This window comes from Globicephala melas, chromosome 21 (assembly GCF_963455315.2).
Source record: "Globicephala melas chromosome 21, mGloMel1.2, whole genome shotgun sequence".
Lineage (NCBI taxonomy): Eukaryota > Metazoa > Chordata > Mammalia > Artiodactyla > Delphinidae > Globicephala > Globicephala melas.
The window spans coordinates 5,999,247-6,020,711 of record NC_083334.1 but is presented as its reverse complement, the minus strand read 5'-3'; the positions used below and the strand labels follow the sequence as shown (position 1 = coordinate 6,020,711).

At 40.8% G+C, this 21,465-nt stretch overlaps 1 protein-coding gene across 1 annotated transcript; it reads left to right on the top strand.

The window, feature by feature from the left end:
* Positions 1–7,368: 7,368 nt before the first annotated feature.
* LOC115867635 (beta-defensin 130B-like) lies at positions 7,369–13,018 on the top strand. Its single transcript, XM_030883926.1, has 2 exons — positions 7,369–7,426; positions 12,837–13,018. The coding sequence occupies exons 1-2, from the start codon at positions 7,369–7,371 to the stop codon at positions 13,016–13,018; spliced, it is 240 nt and encodes a 79-aa protein (XP_030739786.1).
* Positions 13,019–21,465: the final 8,447 nt, after the last annotated feature.

The window sequence follows — 21,465 nt, the reverse complement described above, 5'->3', positions numbered from 1 at the left end:
TATTGATTTAAAATCTACCCAGACACTACTTCTTTGTGACTCATTTTCAGATCCAAACAATCTCTTTAGAGGTAAGAAAGCCCATTTATTTGACAAATTTTTAAAAAATTTGTCACAGAAAGATCAAAAGATTAACCAAGTTGCAAAGATGAAAATATAGTTATATGCAACATAATTAAATAGACATACAGAGAGTACAAAGGAAATGCAAAGGTCAAATATAGAAGAAATCTAGAAAATATCAGGGAGGGGAGGAGATGTAAACAGGGAAAGGGGAGAAAATTGGAATCAGGCAAGAGGAAATAATCTGGGATGATATGTAAGGATTGTAACTGCATGGCAGATAACTGGAAAGAGATGAAAACAAGGAGAATGAAAGGTTGAAGACCAACAGAAGTAAGTACCCTAACAAATAAAACCTCAACAACAACAACAACAAAAAAGATTTTGATATTCTACTGCTATGAGGAAACATTGTGATCATTTAGAGATTCTCAATATTTTACTCCTCAACACAAATAATTCCCTTTTATAGAACCTAAACATTTTACTGTAAAAAACATAGTAACCTCTTCCAAGGGTACGCTGTCAATACCCCTTTTAAATAGATTTTTGATACTTCACAACTTCCGCTACAACTTCATCTTCCTCCCTAGTGTCATAAGGTCTCACTTTCCTTTCCTGAATGTTCTTAGGACTTGAGTAAACTATATACCTCAAAGCAGTTCTTAGAAGGAGTCTTACTTTTCAGTCATATATAAAACCTCGATGATTAAGGAAATGTGTTCTGGTAGTGAAGACTCCCTTTCTCTCTTCCTATAATGCAGTATTTATGAAGTCTTTATGTTGTTTTTTTTTTTTGATTCTCAGAGTATGGACATTTCCCATAATAATTTGGTATAATCTTTACTCGATTTAGGGCAAAATTGACCTTAAAACAGCAGAGGTATATGTAGGTAAGGAATTAAGTGTGTAAGTGGTGAGACAGCTTGATGGTTTGCTTTCATTTCTCCCTCCCTACCTCATCTCCACCATCTGGCGAGAATATAGATATAAGCACCTCACCTGAGTTGCGTTTAGTTTACAAAGACTATGTCCTTTTTGGATACAGGTGGGAAACCGGGACTCTCTACCAAGTCAATCTCGCCCCTATATTACTGATCTATACCTGGACTCCGCAGAATTGGGCGCCTCAGCTTAGACTAGCTGCCTGTGAGCGCTCGTGAGTCTCAGAGCTCAGAAGAGGTCCTCAATCTGGCTTTAGCTCATTTAAAACACCATGGCACCTGTTATCTAGAATTCGGAATTTGCTGGCAAGTCCGCTTGTTTTCCTGATTTATCATGGAAACATGATGTCTTAAATAACTAAGGAAAAAATACCTGAAAGACTGTTATCCTAATGAGATGCAATCACAGTTCAGGGGTGCGGATGGGGGATTATAAGAGAATAGCAAAACCCTTACAGGTACGTAGGAAAGATTTCAAAACCTTGAAAGAACAGCAGGCTTCGACTACATTACAAGTGCTATCAAAACAGGATGAGCAGACTCTCTAGTCCCTAGAAGAAGCAACCTCATGGTGTGTTCCAAAAGACTCTGGAAACACTGATGTATTCGTCATAGTTCTTCTCTTTTTTCTCTTGCCAAATATAGAATAATCTCCTGACTTGTGTCTGTCTCCCTACAAATACCTTTTAGTTAGTCATGTACAGTAATAAAGTCTTGTCTCTGGCATTTTTTCATCCTTTTTAATAAAAATATCCTTCTTATACTTAATTTACATCAGTCCTTAGCATCCTGTCTAAATCCTTTTGACAGTTGGACATGCCACACTTGCTTTAATAATTCAACATGTTGGCTAACTTCTGTGGGAGACACTGTGTGTGTGTGTGTGTGTGTGTGTGTTTCACGCTTCCAATTCTTTTGTTCAGACTTTAAACACTAGAATAGGAATATCTGAATAGAGAGGATCGTCATAAATATTCCAGGAAGCACACCTGCAGAACAGCAGGTCCCAGACCCCCTCTTCTCACACAAAGGCTAATTTAACAACTATACACGGATGGAAAGGCCTTTATGAGAGTCTGGAGTGCAGTCAAGAGATCCAGGCGTAGGTCCCATTCTCCAGACACTCCTGGGCAGGGCTGGGGCCTCCGAGGCTCCAAGCAGCCCCGCCCCCACAGCTCCCTGCATTGAAGGGTACATGGGCCGCTCTCCTGAGCTATAATTGCATGCCTGGAGTTTGGGGGAACCATGCGCATATGGCTCCACTGGGCTTTGCCCTAAAGGGGGGCTGTCAGTGGTGATCACGCCTCAGCAGCAGTTCTCTGCCTGGGACCCACAGCTCTCTAGAGCATCTTCTGAAATCTAGGCAGAGGCAGCCATGCACCCACAGCTTTGCTGTGCACAGCACACACCACATCAAGGACTTCTGGAGCTGTACCTGGGGCTGCTGAGGACCACAGCTGCAGGGAGAGAGTCCGTAATGTGAGGTGGCACCAGACAGCAGGTGGCCCCTCTTTTGAAATCATTCTAACCCCCAGACCTTTGTACTCTGGGATGCAAAGCGATTGGAGGGGCAGCCTATGGTCTCTGAAAGTAATTTTTCCATTAGACAGTAGGTCCTGCCTTCTGACATCAGTATCTATTTTTGGTTATTGAGATGGTTATATAAATCGTTCCTGACTTCAGTCTCCCTCACAAGAAGACAAACTAGCAAATATCCACAGATTAGACACCACTGTGAAAATCCCAGAACAGGGGGTGAGTCTGAAGAAATTCTTTGGACCGCGAACACCGAGAAGGATGGTATTAGAAGGTAAATGGATCACTACACTCTAACCTCATCACCCCTCCCCGAGGCTGGCACAGAACCAGACCAAGAAAGCCCCGGTGGACCTGTGATTCTCCAGTGGGAAAAAGAGAGCCTGATGTGGACATCTAGCTTCCCAAGCATCATGGCCACGTCCCAGGAGGCCCTCAACAGAAGGGCAGAATTCTCAACAGAAACTTTTCAGACCAGGAGAGGATGAAATGATATATTTACCCCACTCTCAACAATGGATAGATAGGTGCACATGTAGCATTTTCTCAACTAGATAACATGTTAGGCCACACAACAAGTCTTGGCAAATTCAAGAAGATTGAAGTCCTATGTATATTCTCTGACCACAGTGGTATGAAAGTAGAAATCAGTAACAGGAGGAAAACTGGAAAATTCATGAATACATGAAAATTAAACAATACTCTCCTGAACCACCAATGTATCAAAGAAGAAATTAAAGGGGAAATTATACATATATCTTGAGAGAAAAAAATGGAAACACAATATACCAAAACTTATTGGATGCGGCAAAAGCTGTTCTAAGAGGGAAGTTCATAGCAGTAAATGCCTGTATTAAGAAACAAGAAAAAACTCAAATAAACAACCTAACTCCATGCTTCAAGGAACTAGGAAAAGAAGAATAAACCAAGACCAAAGTTAGCAGAAGGAAGGAAATAATAAAGACTAAGGCAGAAATAAATGAAATAGAGAACAGGAACATAATAGAAATGATTAACGAAACTAAGAGTTGGTTCTTTGAAAAGATAAACAAAACTGACAAACCTTTAGCTAGGCTAAACAAGGAAAAAAAGAGAGAGGATCCATATCAACAAAATTATGAATGAAAAAGTAAACATTACAACTGAGACCACCAAAATCCAAAGGATCATAAGAGGCTACTATGATAACTCTATGCCAAGAAACTAGACCTAGAAGAAATGGATAAATTCTTAGAAATATACAACCTACCAAGACTGAATGAAGAAGAAATAGAAAATCTTAACAGACCAATTACTAGAAGGGATATTAATTCAGTAATCAAAAACCAGATGGCTTCACTGGTGAATTCTACCAAACATTTAAGGAAGAATTAATGCCAGTCCTTTTCAAACTCTTCCCCAAAACTGAAGAGGTGAAAACACTCCCAAACTCATTTTATGAGGTCAGCATTATCCTCATACCAAAGCCAGAAAAGGACACTAGAAGAAAACTACAGACAAATCTACCTAAAGATACAAAAATCTCAATAAAATACTAGTACTAAATTGAATTCAGCAGCACATTAAAAGAATCATTCACCATGATCACATGGGATTTATCATTGGGATGCAAAGATGGTTAATAACATGCAAATCAATAAATGTGATACATCAAGTTAATAGAATGAAAGATAAAAATCATGCAATCATCTAAATAGATGCAGAAAAAGCATTTGACAAAATTTAACATTCATTCATGATAAAATCTTGTAACACCTTAGGTATAGATGGAAAGTATTTCAATATAATAAAGGCCATATATGACAAACCCACAGCCAAAATCATACTCAATGGTGAAAGGTTACAAGTTTTCACTCTAAGATCACGCACAAGACAAGGGTGTCCACTCTCACCACTCTTATTCAACACGGTACTGGAATTCCTAGCCAGAGAAATCAAGCAAGAAAAAGAAATTAAAAGCTTTTAGAATTGGAAACCAACAAGTAAAATTGTCTCTATTTTCAGATGACATTTTATATATAGGAAATCCTAAAGAGTCCACCAAAAAATTGTAAGACCTAGTCAATGAATTCAGTAAAGTTGCAGGATACAAAATCAACATATGAAAATCAGTAGTGTTTCTATACACTAACAAATAATTATCTGAAAAGAAAATATAAAAAGAAATTCTACTTAAAATAGCATCAAAAATTAAAATAATAAAATGCTTTTGAAATAGAAACAGATGCAGAGACCAAAGGAAGAGAATAGAGAGTCCAAAAATAAATCTCTGCATATACAGTTGACTAATGCTTGACGAGGGAGCCAAGAATACTCAGTAAGGAAATGACAGTCTCTCCAGCAAGTGGTATTGGGAAAACTGGGTAATCACATGCAGAACACTGAAATTGTGCCCCTACCTTACACCACTCACAAAAAATTAACTTGAAATGAATTAAAGACTTAAACATAAGGCCTTATACCATAAAACTCCTAAAAGAAAACAGGGAAAAATCTCCTTGACATTTTCTTGGCAACGATTTTTTGGATATGACACCAAAAACACAATCAACAAAGGCAAAAATTAACAAGCAGGACTACATCAAACTAAAAAGCTCTGCACAGCAAAAGAAACACTCTACAAAAATGAAAAGGCAATCTACACAATGGGAGAAAATATTTGCAAATGATATATCAGATAAGGGTTAATATTTATAAATATATAAAGAACTCATACAACTCAATAACAAAAACCAAATAACCCAATTTTAAAAAATGAACAGAGGAACTAAACAGAGATTTTCCCAAACATACAAATGACCAACAGGTACATGAAAAGAGTCTCAACATCACTAATCATCAGGAAATGCACATCAAAACCACAGTGAAAGATTACTTCACACCTATTACAATGGCTGTCATCAAGAAGACAAGAAATAACAAGTGCTGGTGAGGATGTGGAGAAAAGAGAACCTTTGTGCACTGTTGGTGGGATGTGAAATGGTGCAGCCACTATGGAAAAGCGTGGAGGTTCCTCAAAAAAGTAAAAATAGCGTTACCCTATGATCCAGCAATCCCACTTTGGGGCATATATACAAAGGAAATGAAATCAGGATCTTGAAGAATTATCTGCATTCCCGTGATCTTTCCAGCATTATTCACAATAGCCAAGATATGACAACAACCCAAGTGTCCATCAGCAGATGAAGAAGTGTGTGTGTGTGTGTGTGTATATACACAATGAAATATTATTCACCCATGAGAAAAAAATGAAATCCTGCCATTTGCAACAGCATGGAAGTACCTGGAGGGCATTATGCTAAGTGAGATGAGTCTGACAGAGAAACACAAATAGTGTGTGATCTCACTTTGATGTGGAATCTAAAAAGCCAAACTCATCACAACAGAGGGTAGAATGGTGGCTACCAGGGGCTGGGAGTGGGGGAATTGGGGAGATGCTGTTTCAGGGTACAAACTTACAACCAGTAGATAAGTAAGTTCTGGAGATCTAATGGGCAACATAGTGATTATAGTCAACAACACTGTACGATAAACCTCAGAGTCATAGGAAACCACATCCTAATTGTTCTCGCTACACAGAAGAAATGATAATTATGTGACCTAATAGAGGTGTCAGCTAACACTGTGGTGGCAATCACACTACAATACATAAATGTATCACATCAACATGTCGTACACCTTAAAGTTACACAATGTTATATGTCAACTGTATCTCAAGTTTTCAAAATAGATAAACTCATTAGTTAATAAACATGTAAGTGATCAAAAGTAGTCATAATAGAAGACATAAAAGTATATAAAATTTTTCTGTAAAAAGCTGATATCACATATAAAAGTTTATAAATGAAAAAATAAGTAAATTTAGATAAATGTGTCATTAAGCCATTGATCATAGGTCAATTAACTTTAGATAAACTGGTTTTAGGTCAATTGGTTATTGGCCAAAGGCATATACTTAGGCTTTCTATACTTTGTTTCTATATGGTAGGGTAGGGGGAAAGGTTAGGGATCTCTTTAAGCTTTTGTTTTTTCCCCCCAAAATTTATTCTCTTATTTATTTATTTTTTATTTTTTTGGTCATGCCATGCACGTGGGATCTTAGTTTCCTGACCAAGGATTAAACCCACACCCTCTGCATTGGAAGCACGGAGTCTTAGCCACTGGACCACCAGGGAAGTCCCTCTTTAAGCTTTCGGCATATAGTGTTTAGACAATACACAGCTATTGAGGAAATACTGTGCTCTTTATTTGACTCTCCTGATCTCATCAATCTTGTCACATGGGACAGTTATACAAAGGATTAATAACAAGTGAGAAAATTTTAGTTTTCAATGTGAACTAAGTGTATTTACCTTTCAGATGCTACTAAGAACATAGTACATATGTGATACCGGCCTCTCTTTTAAAGGAATACCTTCAAAATATAGCTTCTTTTTTTTCAGAAATGGTCCATAGGCAATTATTTTATCCGTCTTGTGGAAAAGAGTTTGCTGTGGAAGAGCTCCCTTGCAATTCAGAGGACTTTGGTAACAAGGACTATTACACTCAGTGACCCTTTAAAAGATGACTGGCCAAAGATACTGACCTCTGAGAAACTTGAGAGCCCACAGAAAAAGTAAAGGATTAGCCATCTGGTCTGCAGCAGTTAGGTTAATTTGTCACCAAATTAGGGAGTTCAGGGCTTGGAAATATTCCAGCGGAAGCTGTTTTATTTTCTTACTTGTTAAGCTTCACTGACTAAAAGGAACCTCAGTCTCCAGAAGTAAATAAAAGGCCCTGAATCCCGCTATTCCTGATTATTCACTTCTCTACCGGGCATTCAACCATGAGACTCCATTTACTGCTTTCTGTTCTCCTCCTCTCTTTGACTATAATACCAAAAGGTAAGACGGTGAATAACTGTAGAGACAGATTTCTTAGGAGACCTACTCGGATGCGTCATTATACTGTGGCCATCTCAGACCCGAATGCACAGTCTTAGGGATGCGAAAGTCCAACATGATCATCTTCCTTAGAACTGATGAGGCCAAAACTGTGAAGCGGGACAAGGATTTCCACCAACAGAAAATGAGTTCCAAAAGCTCCATGACTAGAAAAGGGGGCTCAAACCGATGTGGAAGTGGAGCAGCTCTGACATGTGACATCAGGCTCAGCATACAAATGGAGCAGCTTTTACAAGGGCCCCCACCTCCAAAAAGGGGAGTGAAAATGGCGGCTACTGGGTCAGACTTGGTTAGTGAATGGAAGTGATGCAGTCTGTTGGTGAGGGAACATTTGTGAATGGTAGAAATTAGGCGCATAATACAGAGCTCAACAAAAGAGAATTATATCAAGTTATTAATAGGGAGCAGAGGAATTTGGAAAAAGCATGGATTTGGGACGGCGCGTCAATGGCAAAATTTTAAGCAGAACGCAAAATAGGAAGGGAGCATTTTAACAACCTGAGTTACACCCTTGGTGCTCATGATGGAGAAGTTGGAATATTAAAGTGTAGACTTACAGGGAAAAGGGAACATGGCCATTTTCAGGCTGATTCATTCAGATCCTTGTAAAAACTAAGATTGTTTTCTCCACTGTTGATGTCAGGATGTTCACATCCCTCAAAATAACATCTGTGTTCACTGAACATAGATTAAGTCTGGGTAACTCTCCCTCTTCCTTGATTCATCTATAAGATTCTTTCAAATACAATCAAAGATATTTATGTATGTTGAAATGTTTGATCTTTGCCTAATCTATGAATATCTTGGGATCTATCTGATGTATAGCTGCCCCCTCTTAAAGGAGTTCACGTACTTCTCACCTGGCTCTCAATTCTGTCAGAAGAAGACACACTTGTAGCGACAGCTAATATAAAGTATATGATGTTAATGACTTAAAATTAGAAGGCAATTTAATGGTTAATTCTTTAGTTTTACAGATAAGGGAATCCATGTCCACATAAAGAATATGATTTCACTAAGGTCACATAGGTAGTGGCAACACTGCAGCTGGAACCAAGTATTTTTAATCTGGGTCATCATTGTTTCCAACGATCTAAGGGTGTAGGTATGCCCATAAAGTGGTAACCCTAATTTCTGTCAGGCTGTTTACCTCAAAGTCCCCTAATTAGACACTGAAGACGCTAAGGAGATTTTCAAGTTCCCTCTTTGGGAAGCTACAATGTCTTTGAAACATGTCACTTCACTTACCTCTAAATCCTTTTTCTTCAGTGTCTGTGGTAGGCATGTTGAACCGGCTTAACATTCTGGCATTATTATTGGGATGACTTACACTAGTCTTTAGATTTTCCTGATCTTTGTTCTTAAAATCATATAATGGTGATAATCAGACTGCTGAAAGCACTTGGTTCAAGATAATTATGTGTGCATGGTTGTTGAGTGAATTTTTTTTTTTGCTCATGCTTGCTTTCCACCACCTAAGCTAAATTCAACTCAACGTAAATGACTGTCTCCATCCAGAGTCATGCACCATGTTATGGGCCTTTTTTTTTCAAGGTTAAGGAGGGATACTTCTGGAAGTAAAGATCAAGCCAAAAGTCACCATTATAGTGAGAAAGTGATATGGCAATGGTTCATCCTCAGAGTGGAAAACAATTCAAGAAAAAGGTTGTCCTAGAGCAAAGGCCAGAAATAACTGACAGGAAAACAGGACTCCAAGAAATCTAGGCCTAAGGTTTAGAGAAGTTCCTATGGTAATAACAAGACTGGACACCCATAAATACAATTGTACATCCAGGAGTGGGTGGCCAAATAGTTAAAAATAGGCTGGAGCCAAGAAGTTCTAGAAGGAATAAGAGACAGAAAATGTGCGTGCGGTCAAAGAATACTTAACTGCATTCAATGGTAAGAACTGTGTACTGAGCATCTGCCACTTTCCATGGGCTACGTGAGATACCCAAGATACAATGGGAAATGAAAGGAAGACTGTCTTCCCTCAGTAGAGAAGACAGACATTAGGCAAATGACTACAAATGCGTCTATAAGTTATACATTTTAATAAGTACAATGAAAAGGAACAGAGTATTCTGAGTGCCTGAAACATGCGGTCATCATCAATCTGCAACATCCGGGAAAAGTGCATTGAGGCGTGTGCCTTTTGAGCTGAAAACGGGAAGATAAGTGTTCATTGATGAACGCCTTGCAAGGAGACCTCAACACTCCTGGCAGAGGAAGAAGCCGGTGCAATGCCCCTGATGCAGAAGAAACCACCGTGTGTTTAAGGGACTGCAAGAAGGCCGCGGCAGGAGAACGCTAGTTCATACCAGAAAATGTGCCAAGCATCTCATGGAATTAGGCCACAGTGGAAGGTGCATGGCACCAAGGCTCAATCTGCAGGGACACTTCGGGAACAGCGAGGGCAAGGCTACCAGCTTTGCGCCGGGAGTGGTGACCACGAGTATCTCCATCACCAGGGCTGGGTCTCGCTTTATGCCTAAAGTAGGAACATCTACGGGTTCTAGGCGGCCTACGAGCCCCATAGGTCTTTCCTTTTGTTTCACTACCTCCACTATTCTTTCTTCAGACTTTCTCTTCCTCGTTCTGCCACAGAAGGAGTTTCAAGTTTAGAGGAGCTTCCTTCTTTTCTAATCTCGAGACAATCACTCTTTGAGGTACACACATAGAATGAAGCCTGGGAAACCACCAGCAACTGTGTGGAAACAGATAAACGCTATCAATAACAATCATGAGAAATTAGGAAATCAAAATTCCTAACCTTTCAATCTGATCATTTCTGTGGTCCAAAGGTAAGTAAGTCTGATCTATCTAGGTGGATTCTCTAAGTCATGATCATGTTTAGACTTGAAAATATGCACTGTCTGAAATCTCTGTCGTCCTTTGGATGAGGTCCCTTCTTCAGTATTCCAAAGGAAGTTCCTACCCTCTAGGCACCATGATTCGTACTCCATTAAAGTAGGGTACCAAAGTATAAGACAAAACCAGCAAAGGTGGTGAGGAAAGTGCATCACTGATGGTATGAAGGACTCACAATTCACAGGCAAAACCCGCCAGGGTCCAGGATGATAGATGTGGGACAGGTAGACAAGGAGGCACAACAAACTCTACTTCAAGACTAATCTGGAAGGTGAATCTGGAGGACATGATGCTAAGTGAAATAAGCCAGTCCAAGAAGATAAAGACTGCATGATTGCCCTTACCTGAGGCATCTAAAAATAGTCAAACTCGTAGAAACCTGGAACAGAACAGCAGTTTCCAGGGGCTGGGGGAGGGGAGAAATGGGGAGTTGTCGTCTGATGGGCTTAAAGTTTCACTTCTACAAGATGAAGGAATTCTCGAGATCTGCTGGGCAGACTTGTGCCTCTGGATAATGGTACCATGCTGTGTACTTAGAAATGTCAGAGTGGAGATCTCACGTTTAGTGTTCTTACCACAGTTAAAAAAAAAGAAAGAAAGAAAGAACAAGTGAAGAGCAGGAGGTTATTGGGGCTGGTAACAGCGTCGGGCTCCCCACGAGTCTGACAAGAACCCTTTGGAGGCGTCATGCCGACCCCTTCCTCCAGATCAGTCCTCCTTGGTTTCTCCCAAATCAGTTATGCCAAGAGGATGGATTAAACAAAGATCCTATAATCTTTCACAGGAGGGAAAAACTCTCAATGGCCAGGTGTTTTCGGAAGAGAATATATTGCAGCCACACGGAAAGGTCACGATACCTTACTTTGGCATGTGGAGATGCACCGCGTGGGACGCCTCTATGTTTATACCCAGATGCGTCCTTGAAACATACTCTGCCTCTCACTCTGCCTTGCCCGATATTAAAAACCCTTGATTTTAGCTTCGTTAGAAAACCTGAAAGTCTCACGAAATGTTACACGAAGTGCGTGGCTGAGGTTATCGGGGGAGAGACCGACAGCTGGTAAGAGGACCGCTGCACTGCTGGGTACGGAGCCTGCACTCTGTGTAGACAGGCGTGGGGTGGGGTCACCCTCGGCTCTCTCCCGAGAGCAGTGAGACCCTCAGCCCTGTCCCCGAGAGCGGCGGGACCCTCAGCGCTCTCCCTGAAAGACAGACGCTCCAGCCTCCAGAGCCGGCAGAGCAGAGGCAGCACCACAGGATGCTAACCAGCTCCCCATCATGCCATTCTCTTGCCGCACGAGGCCCCGAGCCCACGGACGGCTAGCCTGAGAGTCAGATCCTGCAGCAGGCGGAGAACACAGACTCGCACAGGTTCTGAAAATTCAGTTACAAGAGGCTGCATTGGTGTATATGGCTGTGGGTATTTTTCTACGGGACGGTGAGATAACAATGAGGGCCTGGTTTAAATACCGCCCCCCCAAACAAAGATTCAGAGCCCCAGAGTGCTCAAACTCTCAGTTACGCGGTAGAAGTTAGGGACCAAAGAAGCCAGCCAGTCAGGGTTAGTACATTATTGGACAGTAAAGACAAAACGGGACACAGGTGAGTTAACAGGATGGTTCAGGAGCCAGCTAATCCCCGTTGCTGGCCGCAAACAGAAGTGTCCTGTTACGTATCAGCCACCATGACCCACGGGGAAAAGGACCCTTGGCTGCGCTGGCAACGCTAGAGGAGGGATGCTGGGGTGCGAGGGAACGGTGCTGAAGCACACCTCAGTTACGTGCTTTTCAGCAGCCCAGTGCATCGGGAAAACATATGGGTATGTTAAGGAAAAGCACCTTTCAGCTCTGAGAGAAAATCTCTCCATGCATCTGCATATACCGGGCATTGAAGAACACAGAAAATCCGGTTCCTGCACAGTCCTGACATGGGGGGATTAGGCAAGGTGAAAGCTGGAGCATGGCTAGACTTTCCACAAGAGGAGATGAAATGAGGACAGGTGCCATACGATAAGGATGCTGTAAATGGGGATGCGGAGGTTAGCACGGGCGAGGTGGCAGAGGGTGGATGCTTCGGCTGAAGTAGTCTGTCTCAGAGCAGGTGTTACTGGTATTTGGAGCAGGACAGCTCACTAGGAGGGAAATCTACCAACCCTGAGCCTTACCCACCAACGCCAAGGACATCTCCCCAGTCATGGCGACAACAAAGCACCCCACACGGTTCAACCTGTACTGCCCTTGATAAGGACAACTCTCTAAAAGCTTCTAGAAACCAGCCTGCCCTCTCTAAGGTGTGTATAGTCCCACACTCTTAGCACCCCTCCTCCAAAAAGCCACTTCTTTTGCCTAAGGGATTTTTTCATATAGGTAATATCATGTATTCTATCTCAAAGCCATTCTTCTCTAAATTTATTGCTTTACGTACATTACCAATAATTTGATGGTGAATTAACGAGGCTGTTAAATCTCTTTCTGTGCAGCAAGTACTGGCCTTATTCCAGGACAAAAACAATGCATTCTTCTGCAAGGGGTGTGCAAAGATGGAGGATGCACCAGCACGGATGATACCATTGGTATATGTAATGATCAAAAAAAATGTTGCCGAAGGTGGTGGGTACTTCTTCCCTATCCAACGCCAGTTCCCAAATCAAAATCTCCTTGATGACAGCAAACTGAGCCCTTCGAACTCTAGAACACATGGATGAACTTCACAGACTCCTGTTTGACTCAGAACTCCAGAACCCGAGGATAAATTATACAGACTCCTCTTAAACTTGCTTTTCTCCCTTGACTGGAAATAAATGTCCTAATTATACACATACTCATCCCTGGGGAACTTCTTCTTGATGCACATGCAAACCTCTTAAGAACTACAAGACTAAACTAAATAACAGAGGCACCTCACACCTTAAAGATGTTTAAACAGAATACGACTTTCTTAAAAAAGAAAAAGATAAAATTTTAAAATGTGAAAAAAAATCATAAGGGTATGAAATAGCAGTAGGTAGTGTTTGATTATCTAAAGGGGGATATCAACCTTTTTCCTCATCTGACTCTGACCAAAAATTATTTCTGTTATTAAGAGAGACCTACTTGGGTGGCGTGAGTCAAGGTCTGTTCATCACATGGTCCTGCTATGTGACCTCAGCAGTAGGCTGGCTGCCAACCCAGTCCTGTCAGCACTGGCTGAGGCTGGTCTCCCCCACCCACTTCACCTGGGCCCTGGGGGGATGAAATGCAAGAACTGCTCCCTGCAAGGAGGCCCACAGGGAGACAACAGAGCGCTGAGGACTCAGCGTGCCCTGCTAGTTCTTTCCAAATTCGCCACGAGATAATTCCACTTTCTGGCTGGAATCATTTCCACCAGAATAATAATTCTGGATCATCTGTACTTTATGGCTAAGAAAATGAAAGGGCAAGAAAGAGGGCAAGAACATTACAGGACATGAGTTTCACAAGGATGGAAAAAATCTTTTGAATGAGGCCAAATGACTCCACAAACAAAGTTCGAGGCTTTTTGTTTCCTCAACCGTAAAGCTGGTCTTCTGTGGTCCATCAGAAGAAGGTGGGTTATCTCACCTTCTAATAGTCTTAGGATTTATGTTTCTATTTTTTATGTGGCTATCAGGTGTCCACAAGACCATAAGTTTCTTGAGTACAAAATCCGCCTTTATTCACATCTGCATGTTCCGTGCATCACACGGTCTCACAGAACACACAGTGTTGACGTGTGCAGTTCTTGATGAAACGGTAGTTGCTTTGCTTACCAGTCATGTGACTTTGAACTATTTATTTACCTTCATTTTCCTTAAAATTCTTCTCCAATAAATGAGTGAAATAAGTCTAACTACTGGGCTTGTTGTAAGGATGAAATGAGATCATGTACACAAAGCGCTTGGTATACACATGGCGAAACCCAGAAAAGCTTACCGCTAATATTATTACTGTTCTCTTGTTGCTAAAATACCTTAAGGAAATAAATCATTGTACTTAGATAGGCCTGTTATTATACGATGCATAGATTATCAGTTTAAAATAAATAAAATGGAACTAAATGGATTTCATATTGAAAGAATATATGGATAAACAACTATTTCTTGGTATTTCAGAAGAAACCACAGCAAACTGTTAAAATTTTACAGTTTCTATGATAAATACCATTGTTTTCTGATATTTAAAGCTTCATTTCTTTAATTAATATGTCTCGTGACCTCCTATGAAAACTGAAATTAAAAAAGCATGTTAGGAAAAATATTAAACGAGATTTTCATCAGGATTGATAATGAAGCTTAAATACTGACATTTCATTAGCATTAGACAATCCTTTCTAATGACATAATAGATTAAAATAAGTAACAATATCAAGGGAAAGACTTTTTTTAGATGACAAAGGGCGTTAGAATTGTTATTTTATTAATGGTGTGATGGATGGCTAGCATCTCTGAGAAACAACTTCTCCCAAAGCCTCAGATCTCTATTCTTTCTGACCTAGAGATTGTATAAAGATTTTAAAGGTTTCCTTTAGGCTTTTTATTTATTATTACTTAAAATGTTGCTAGACATATACTCACCGAATGCACATAAGAACTGTTGGTTTCACACCTAGAAACACTTAGAAAATACAATTCGAAGTTATTAACCATAGAAAAATATAACTGCAGTGAAGTAAGCCATAATTGAAGCGAGTGTGCTTTCTCAACAAGATATTAGCTGGAACATTAATAATACTTCAAGGCGTCTCTTCTCTTTCAATTCAAAGGCACTAACCTGAAGGCATATGTCCTTGTCTAGGTGAGACCTAGACATGGGCCATCATTTGAAATGTCAGATTGCTCAAATGAGCAATGACGTAACATCACAACTTGATCCCACTTACAGGCCTAGCCAGGTGCACAACCAGAGTAGGAAGCAATCCCTGTTAGTTATTTTATGGGTAAGATGTTAAAATTTTTATCATAATTCAAATATGTTTTCTGGAAGAGGTAACATAATAGGTCATTATCCTTCACTAATATGTTCTATATTTTAAGCTATTATTTAACACGCGTTGGAAGGAGTATTAAAGAAAGACAGTCAATTTAAATCCGAAGATCTGAAATGTGGCTAGTGTGCCTGAGAAAATGATGCTTTATTTTATTTTAATTAATTTTAATTTAAATAGCCGCATGTGACTAGTGACTTATACAGCACAGCATAGCTTCAGAGCTCTGGACCGGCGCAGGGTGACACAGTGATGAAGCACATGGCCTTCAGGCCAGGCAGCTTGTGTGCAGATCTCAACTCCATGGCCTGCCAGTTCCGGAAAATGAGGAAAACCATACTCACTTCATTGATTATTATGAGGATTAAATGAATTTGCATATAGAAATCCCTTACGGCAGTATCTGCACTTATCATGAGAGCAAAGCTCGGCCATTCTGGGTTCTTGGGAGTGATGAGGAAAGAGGGAGAGAGCATCGTGAGAACACTGGGTAAGGAGCTCTAGCCACTTTCTAGATTCATCCTAGACTAGCTTTTCCATCCCTAATGCCATCACTTTGTTCTTCTTGCGAGTATAAAGAGCTCTCTCAGAACAGGCACTGAGAATCGCAATTTAGGACACGGTTTTCCACAACTAAACTTACACTGGATAAATGTGTCGTCACACGATGAGGAAAAGTTTAAGAGTTAAAAGAATCACAAGCCAAACGCTGTCAGCTCTCCGGTGAATCCTCTGGAGACGTTTTATTCCTAGGCTGGCGAGGGAAGGTACAAAAGAAAAGGGTCCTGTGTTGGCTACAAGGATACAATCTCTGGGGTAGCTTCAGCCCTCCATCCGACAAAAACAAACCCCTCCTCTCAGCAGGGTTTTCTCCACGGAGAATGCAATACCACAGATTAGAAATTCAGTTGTGTTGACATGAGTCCTGTTTCCGAATTTGACTAGCCTTGGAGGATAGGAGGGTGCCTTTAAATAACTCCTCTTTTGCTGTGAATCAGTTTTATGACATCGTTTTCTCCTCAGCCCTACCCGTGATCAAGCCACCAGGAAGAGGGGGGTTTTGTGGGCACCGGAGAAGAGACTGAGAAATCGTTTGGCTGGGGGTGTCTTTCAGGCAGGGGAGACACCTGCCTGTCTTAGTGTTGGTGTGTGGAGCTGTGAGACCTCTGAAATAAGGGGGGATGGTGACTTTGGAAAGAGAGAGTCACACTCGGAAATGAAGCGTCATATCTGGAGAACAACCAAGCGAGAAAATGTTGCTCTGGTAAAGCCCACTAAAGGCTGAGAGAACAGTTTAGTGAAATGTTGGAATGACTGGCAGTAACAACATCATGAATTGCCTTTTCTTATCACCCCCTAACTTTTCACCTGGTAAAATCCCACACGTGCCTCAAGGGATCGTTCAACTGTCATGCCCCTGCTTAGCCTTCCCCCAGATGCCCTCCAAACCCATCTCACGAGGCAAATCGATCTCTCCCTCCTTTGTGTTCTCCACACATGAACATACCTCTGTGGACGTCTTCACTCATTTCAACTTAGTTTCAGAAGTGTCTCAATTCATGGAACTCTTAATGCCTCATAATTATTTCTAAGGCACCCTGGACCAAAAGAAATGCCTAATAGTTTCGGTTATTAGATCTTAATAACTTAAGTTATCTCTGCCCTAACAACATAGTAACCATGTGAAAAATAACACGCACAAATCGAAAGAAAAAGTAATACTTTCTAACTTTTAAATAATCCAATTACTGACTAATGGTAGGTATGTGCCCACTGGGCACTGAACAACTTCTCAAATCTTGGAATCAGATGGGACACAGCCACCCTCGCTTTCTGCTCCACAGCGATTCCCTGTGTGGCGCTTGACGTCGCAGCTGAGCAAGGTCTGACGTCACTGGGAGGAACGTAGCAGGTCTAATGCTGAAGGTGAGAAGTACTTAGAGGTAGTAGTTTCGGCAGAGTCCAAAAAAAAAGTTCAGCATCTGCCTTTCCCTTGAATTTTTAAAATATTTCATGGTGCCCTTGGAACTGGCCGAGGAGCGCAGGGGTGCCTGGTCGCACAGCTGCAGACCTGAACTTCAGGCACTTGTAAGAATGTCTTCCGTTCACCATAGATTGTGAGCCTCCTGAGGACACCACTGTGTCTGGCTGGCGCTTGTAGTTGCAGCTCACCACCTCATGAATTATGGAAGACTGTTGAATCTATGGGTGAGATGAGCAGAAACCGGCCATGATTTTCGGGTTTTATTGCTGCGATCGATGCTCCGTGAGAACTTATCTATTGCACTTCGCCGATGACGCAGAGAAGGCTGTTACTGCTTTGGTGCGGAGAGGCTGGAAGCTAACACAGCAGGAATGTGGCCCAAGGGAGCAGAGGGGGCTTCCGAGTGACCGGCCTGGGAAGAAACGCAGACCACCGGAGACTGAGTATTACGGTCACTTCCTACCAGGTTTGGCCTGGACAGACAGGGTACTTTCTCTGACGCTGTAAGGATTGTGCCCTCAGTGGCAGAAAATATTTCACAAGCGACACCATGTGTTTTGCACAGAGTGATGTTCCCAGCTGAACGCTGAGTGCGGGACGGTGGGAGCCTTCGGCCCAGGGGCCCAGCCTGACCCTCACCAATAGGTTTCTTGCTAGCTGCTGGAAGATGGCGACTTATCTTCATGGTGATCACTTGCAGTCTATTGCTTACATTCCTGATTCACACTTTAAACAGCATTTTCTAAGTTTCTTCTAGAAATATTACTGTTCTAGGAGAAGTTAATAAGCATGCCACGAAACATAGATTAATACATTTGAGAACCTCGTGGTACCAAAATCCACAATAAAAATCAGCCTATTAAAAGCTTGGAATTGAATTAATTCAGGATTTCTCAAAGCTTCTGATATATTTTAATGTATATAAAATATATAATAAATATAATAATTATTATTATAAGTGATTATTGAATGCTCAGTAGGTGTTGGGCTTGGAAATATTTTTTTCTGTAAAAGGTCAGATGACAAATATTTTAGGCTTTGTCAGTCACATACACCCTCTGTCATGAATCCTGAATCTTGTTTTTGTTTGCTTGTTTGACACAACACTAAAAAATGTAAAATCCATTTTTAACTCTTAGGTTTGAAACAGTTTGTTGTCCCCTGAGAAATTTCAAACACCACCAATATGTGGTTTCAATTTATAATATACTTTGAAGCTGGAGGAATGAAATCTTCCAATGAACTGGAAGTAAATTGTAAGAGAAAGGGAGGCCTCGAGGATGCCTCTCAAGTGTGTTGGCCTGAGCAATCCAGCGGCGGGATGGAGGGGACCGAAACTGAAACTGGTTTGCGGGTCAGAACTCCATGTCAGGTGAGTTAAGCTTGAGACACCCAGTGACAGGCAAGTGGAAAGATGAGGTGGGTCAATATACACACAAGTTTGGAACTGGGGTGACGTCAGCACTGAGATATATACTCGGGAGGGAGCAGGTATTCAAAGATATGGCACTGAGTGAGTTTACTTAGAGGGCAAGGATAGACACACCAGAAGCCTGCGGAATGAATCCTGGGACACCACCCTGTTTAAGGGTAAGGAAGAGAGAGGATTCAGCAACTGGTGACTGGGGAAAAGGAAACCCAGAGAGGGTGAGAAACCAAGAAAGATGTTTCAGGAAAAAGGCAGTGACTCTAGAATTTTTTTTACAAATTCCTCCGTGAAACACCTATTAACACCTAGTTACTAGTTGTATTCGTTTGCTAGGGCTGCAGTAACCGAATATCACAAGCTGGGTGGCCTAAACAACAGACATTTATTGTCTCACAGTTCTGGAGAATAGAGGTCTGAGATCAGGGTGTCAGCAGGGTTGCTTCCGTCCGGGGCGTGAGGGAGAATCTGTTCTGGGCCTCTCTCCCTGCTTCCGCTGGTTTGCTGGCCATCTTTGCCATTCCTTGGCTTGCAGAAGCAGCACCCCGGTCTCTGTCTTCCTGTTCACGCGGCGTTATCCCTGTGTGTGTGTCTGTGTCCAAATTTCCCCCATGTACAAGTATGCCAATCATACCAGAATGGGGGTCTACCCTACTCCAGTATGCTCTCTTCTCAACTGATTACATCTGCAATGACCCTATTTCCAAATAAAGCCACGTTCTGAAGTACTGGAGGTTAGGACTTCAGCATATGAACTTTGGAGAGATGCTACTTAACCCATAACACTACGTTTGCGTGAAACACCATTTGGGAATAGATGGTTTGGACATATTTAATAAAGCCAACACTTGGCAAATGTAGGAGTAAAAAAATGTTTGCCGGGATATTATAATTTATATATAACTTTATAAATAGAATCTACTTAGATATCAATGTTCTATTTTCTTTGTTAATTGAGGATACTAACAAGCTGACTCGGCATTTTAACTGAATGCCCAACCTTGTTTAGCTTTAGATTAAGTCAAGTTTGGTTTAATTCGGTTACACTGAAATTTCCTGAGATAACAAAACTATCAGATGTTGATATTTTAATAATAAATTATCTAGAACGTTCTGGATTTTTTTTCCTTATGAGGATAAATGTTTTGATAAAACTCTGATTACCCATAATTGTTAAGATATCCTTTGTAACTGAAGAGTTCTATAACTGTAATGCTGTCTGTTCTAGGAGGACTAGAGATAAATGTCAAAGGTTGAAAAGACAAATTGGTTTTTATACAGATCTCTAGAATGGCATTTTGAAATAAATCCTTCATTTCTATCTAGTTTATTACCATCTCTCTTTCCCTTACAAGTCTAATGCACTCAAAATAAAACAATTCATTAAAGAATCAATTTGGTTACTGAAGTTCCTATTAGACTTGAATAATTCAAACTGATACGTTCCTTTTAAGTTATATTTAATGAACACGTTGTCAGTTTATTAAATTTTTAAAAACCTAAAAAATTTTTAAAAACTTTTAAATATGACACAGTTTGCTGCAGGAGATACTGTATTATTTTACACTCGTACGCCCAATAAACCGAGAACTGGCATACACTGTGGGAAACTGTACCTGATACAGAATAGGAGGCAATGAGACTGAAGGAATAAAGTAGCGGGGCTCAGCCAGGCGGACTCCGCCTCCTAACCCTATGTGCCTCGACAGACCTCAAGTCAGGCATCACTACTCCACTCAAGAAAAGGCAAACTATGCCATCTTGTGGTTAAAAGCCTTTTTCCATTTTTGACAATTTTCAGTTTCCAAGACAGCTAAGAAGCTGCAGCTTTTCTAGCAGAGCATTAGGTAAAAGAACTGGAAATACATAATAAAATTGAAAATACAGGCTTAGCTTGCATACTAATGGAAGTGAGAGATTTTAAAATAAAACTCATTAAGATGATTGATTCTGGTTCCCTTTTTCTAGAAACCTAACATTTAACGTGATTCAAAATTGACCACCTAAAGTAAAATAACGAAAATAAATTGAAAATGGGTAGTTTAAGTGATGCGCATGTAATCTAATATATTTATATGTGGTAAACCGACAGGCCCAGGCGCCTCCCACAGCTTCATGATTCAGCTAATAGAAATCATTAGCACAACGCCCACATGCGAAGCAGCCAAAAAAAGCCATTTCTAAGCCGCAGTTCTTTGGCTAAGATTCAAAACAACAAAAGAAGAGGAAAATTGTCATTGCTAACTCCACCTAAAACAGCTGTGCCATTCTGTCATAAACACATAAAAGCCCATCACATTTACTCAAAATACTAAAGAAACAGAAAGGCTTACATTTGCCCCATCCCCTCATGAATTTCTCAGCCTAGATTAAAGCACTTTTATATTCCAAATCATTATTTAGGAGAACTAATAAAGACCATCATTTTCTTATAGGAAGAATGAAACCCCCCCTCCGGGTGGTGGGAGAGATAAATTGGGAGATTGGGATTGACATAGACATACTACTAGGATAGTAAGATAACTAGTAAGGACCTGCTGTAGAGCACAGGGAACTCTATTCAATACTCTGTAATGGCCTATATGGGAAAAGAATCTGAAAAAAGAGTGGATATATGTATATGAAGAACTGATTCACTTTGCTGTACACCTGCAACTAACACAACATTGTAAATCAACTACACTGCAATAAAAATTAAAAAAAGAGGAAGTAGGAAGT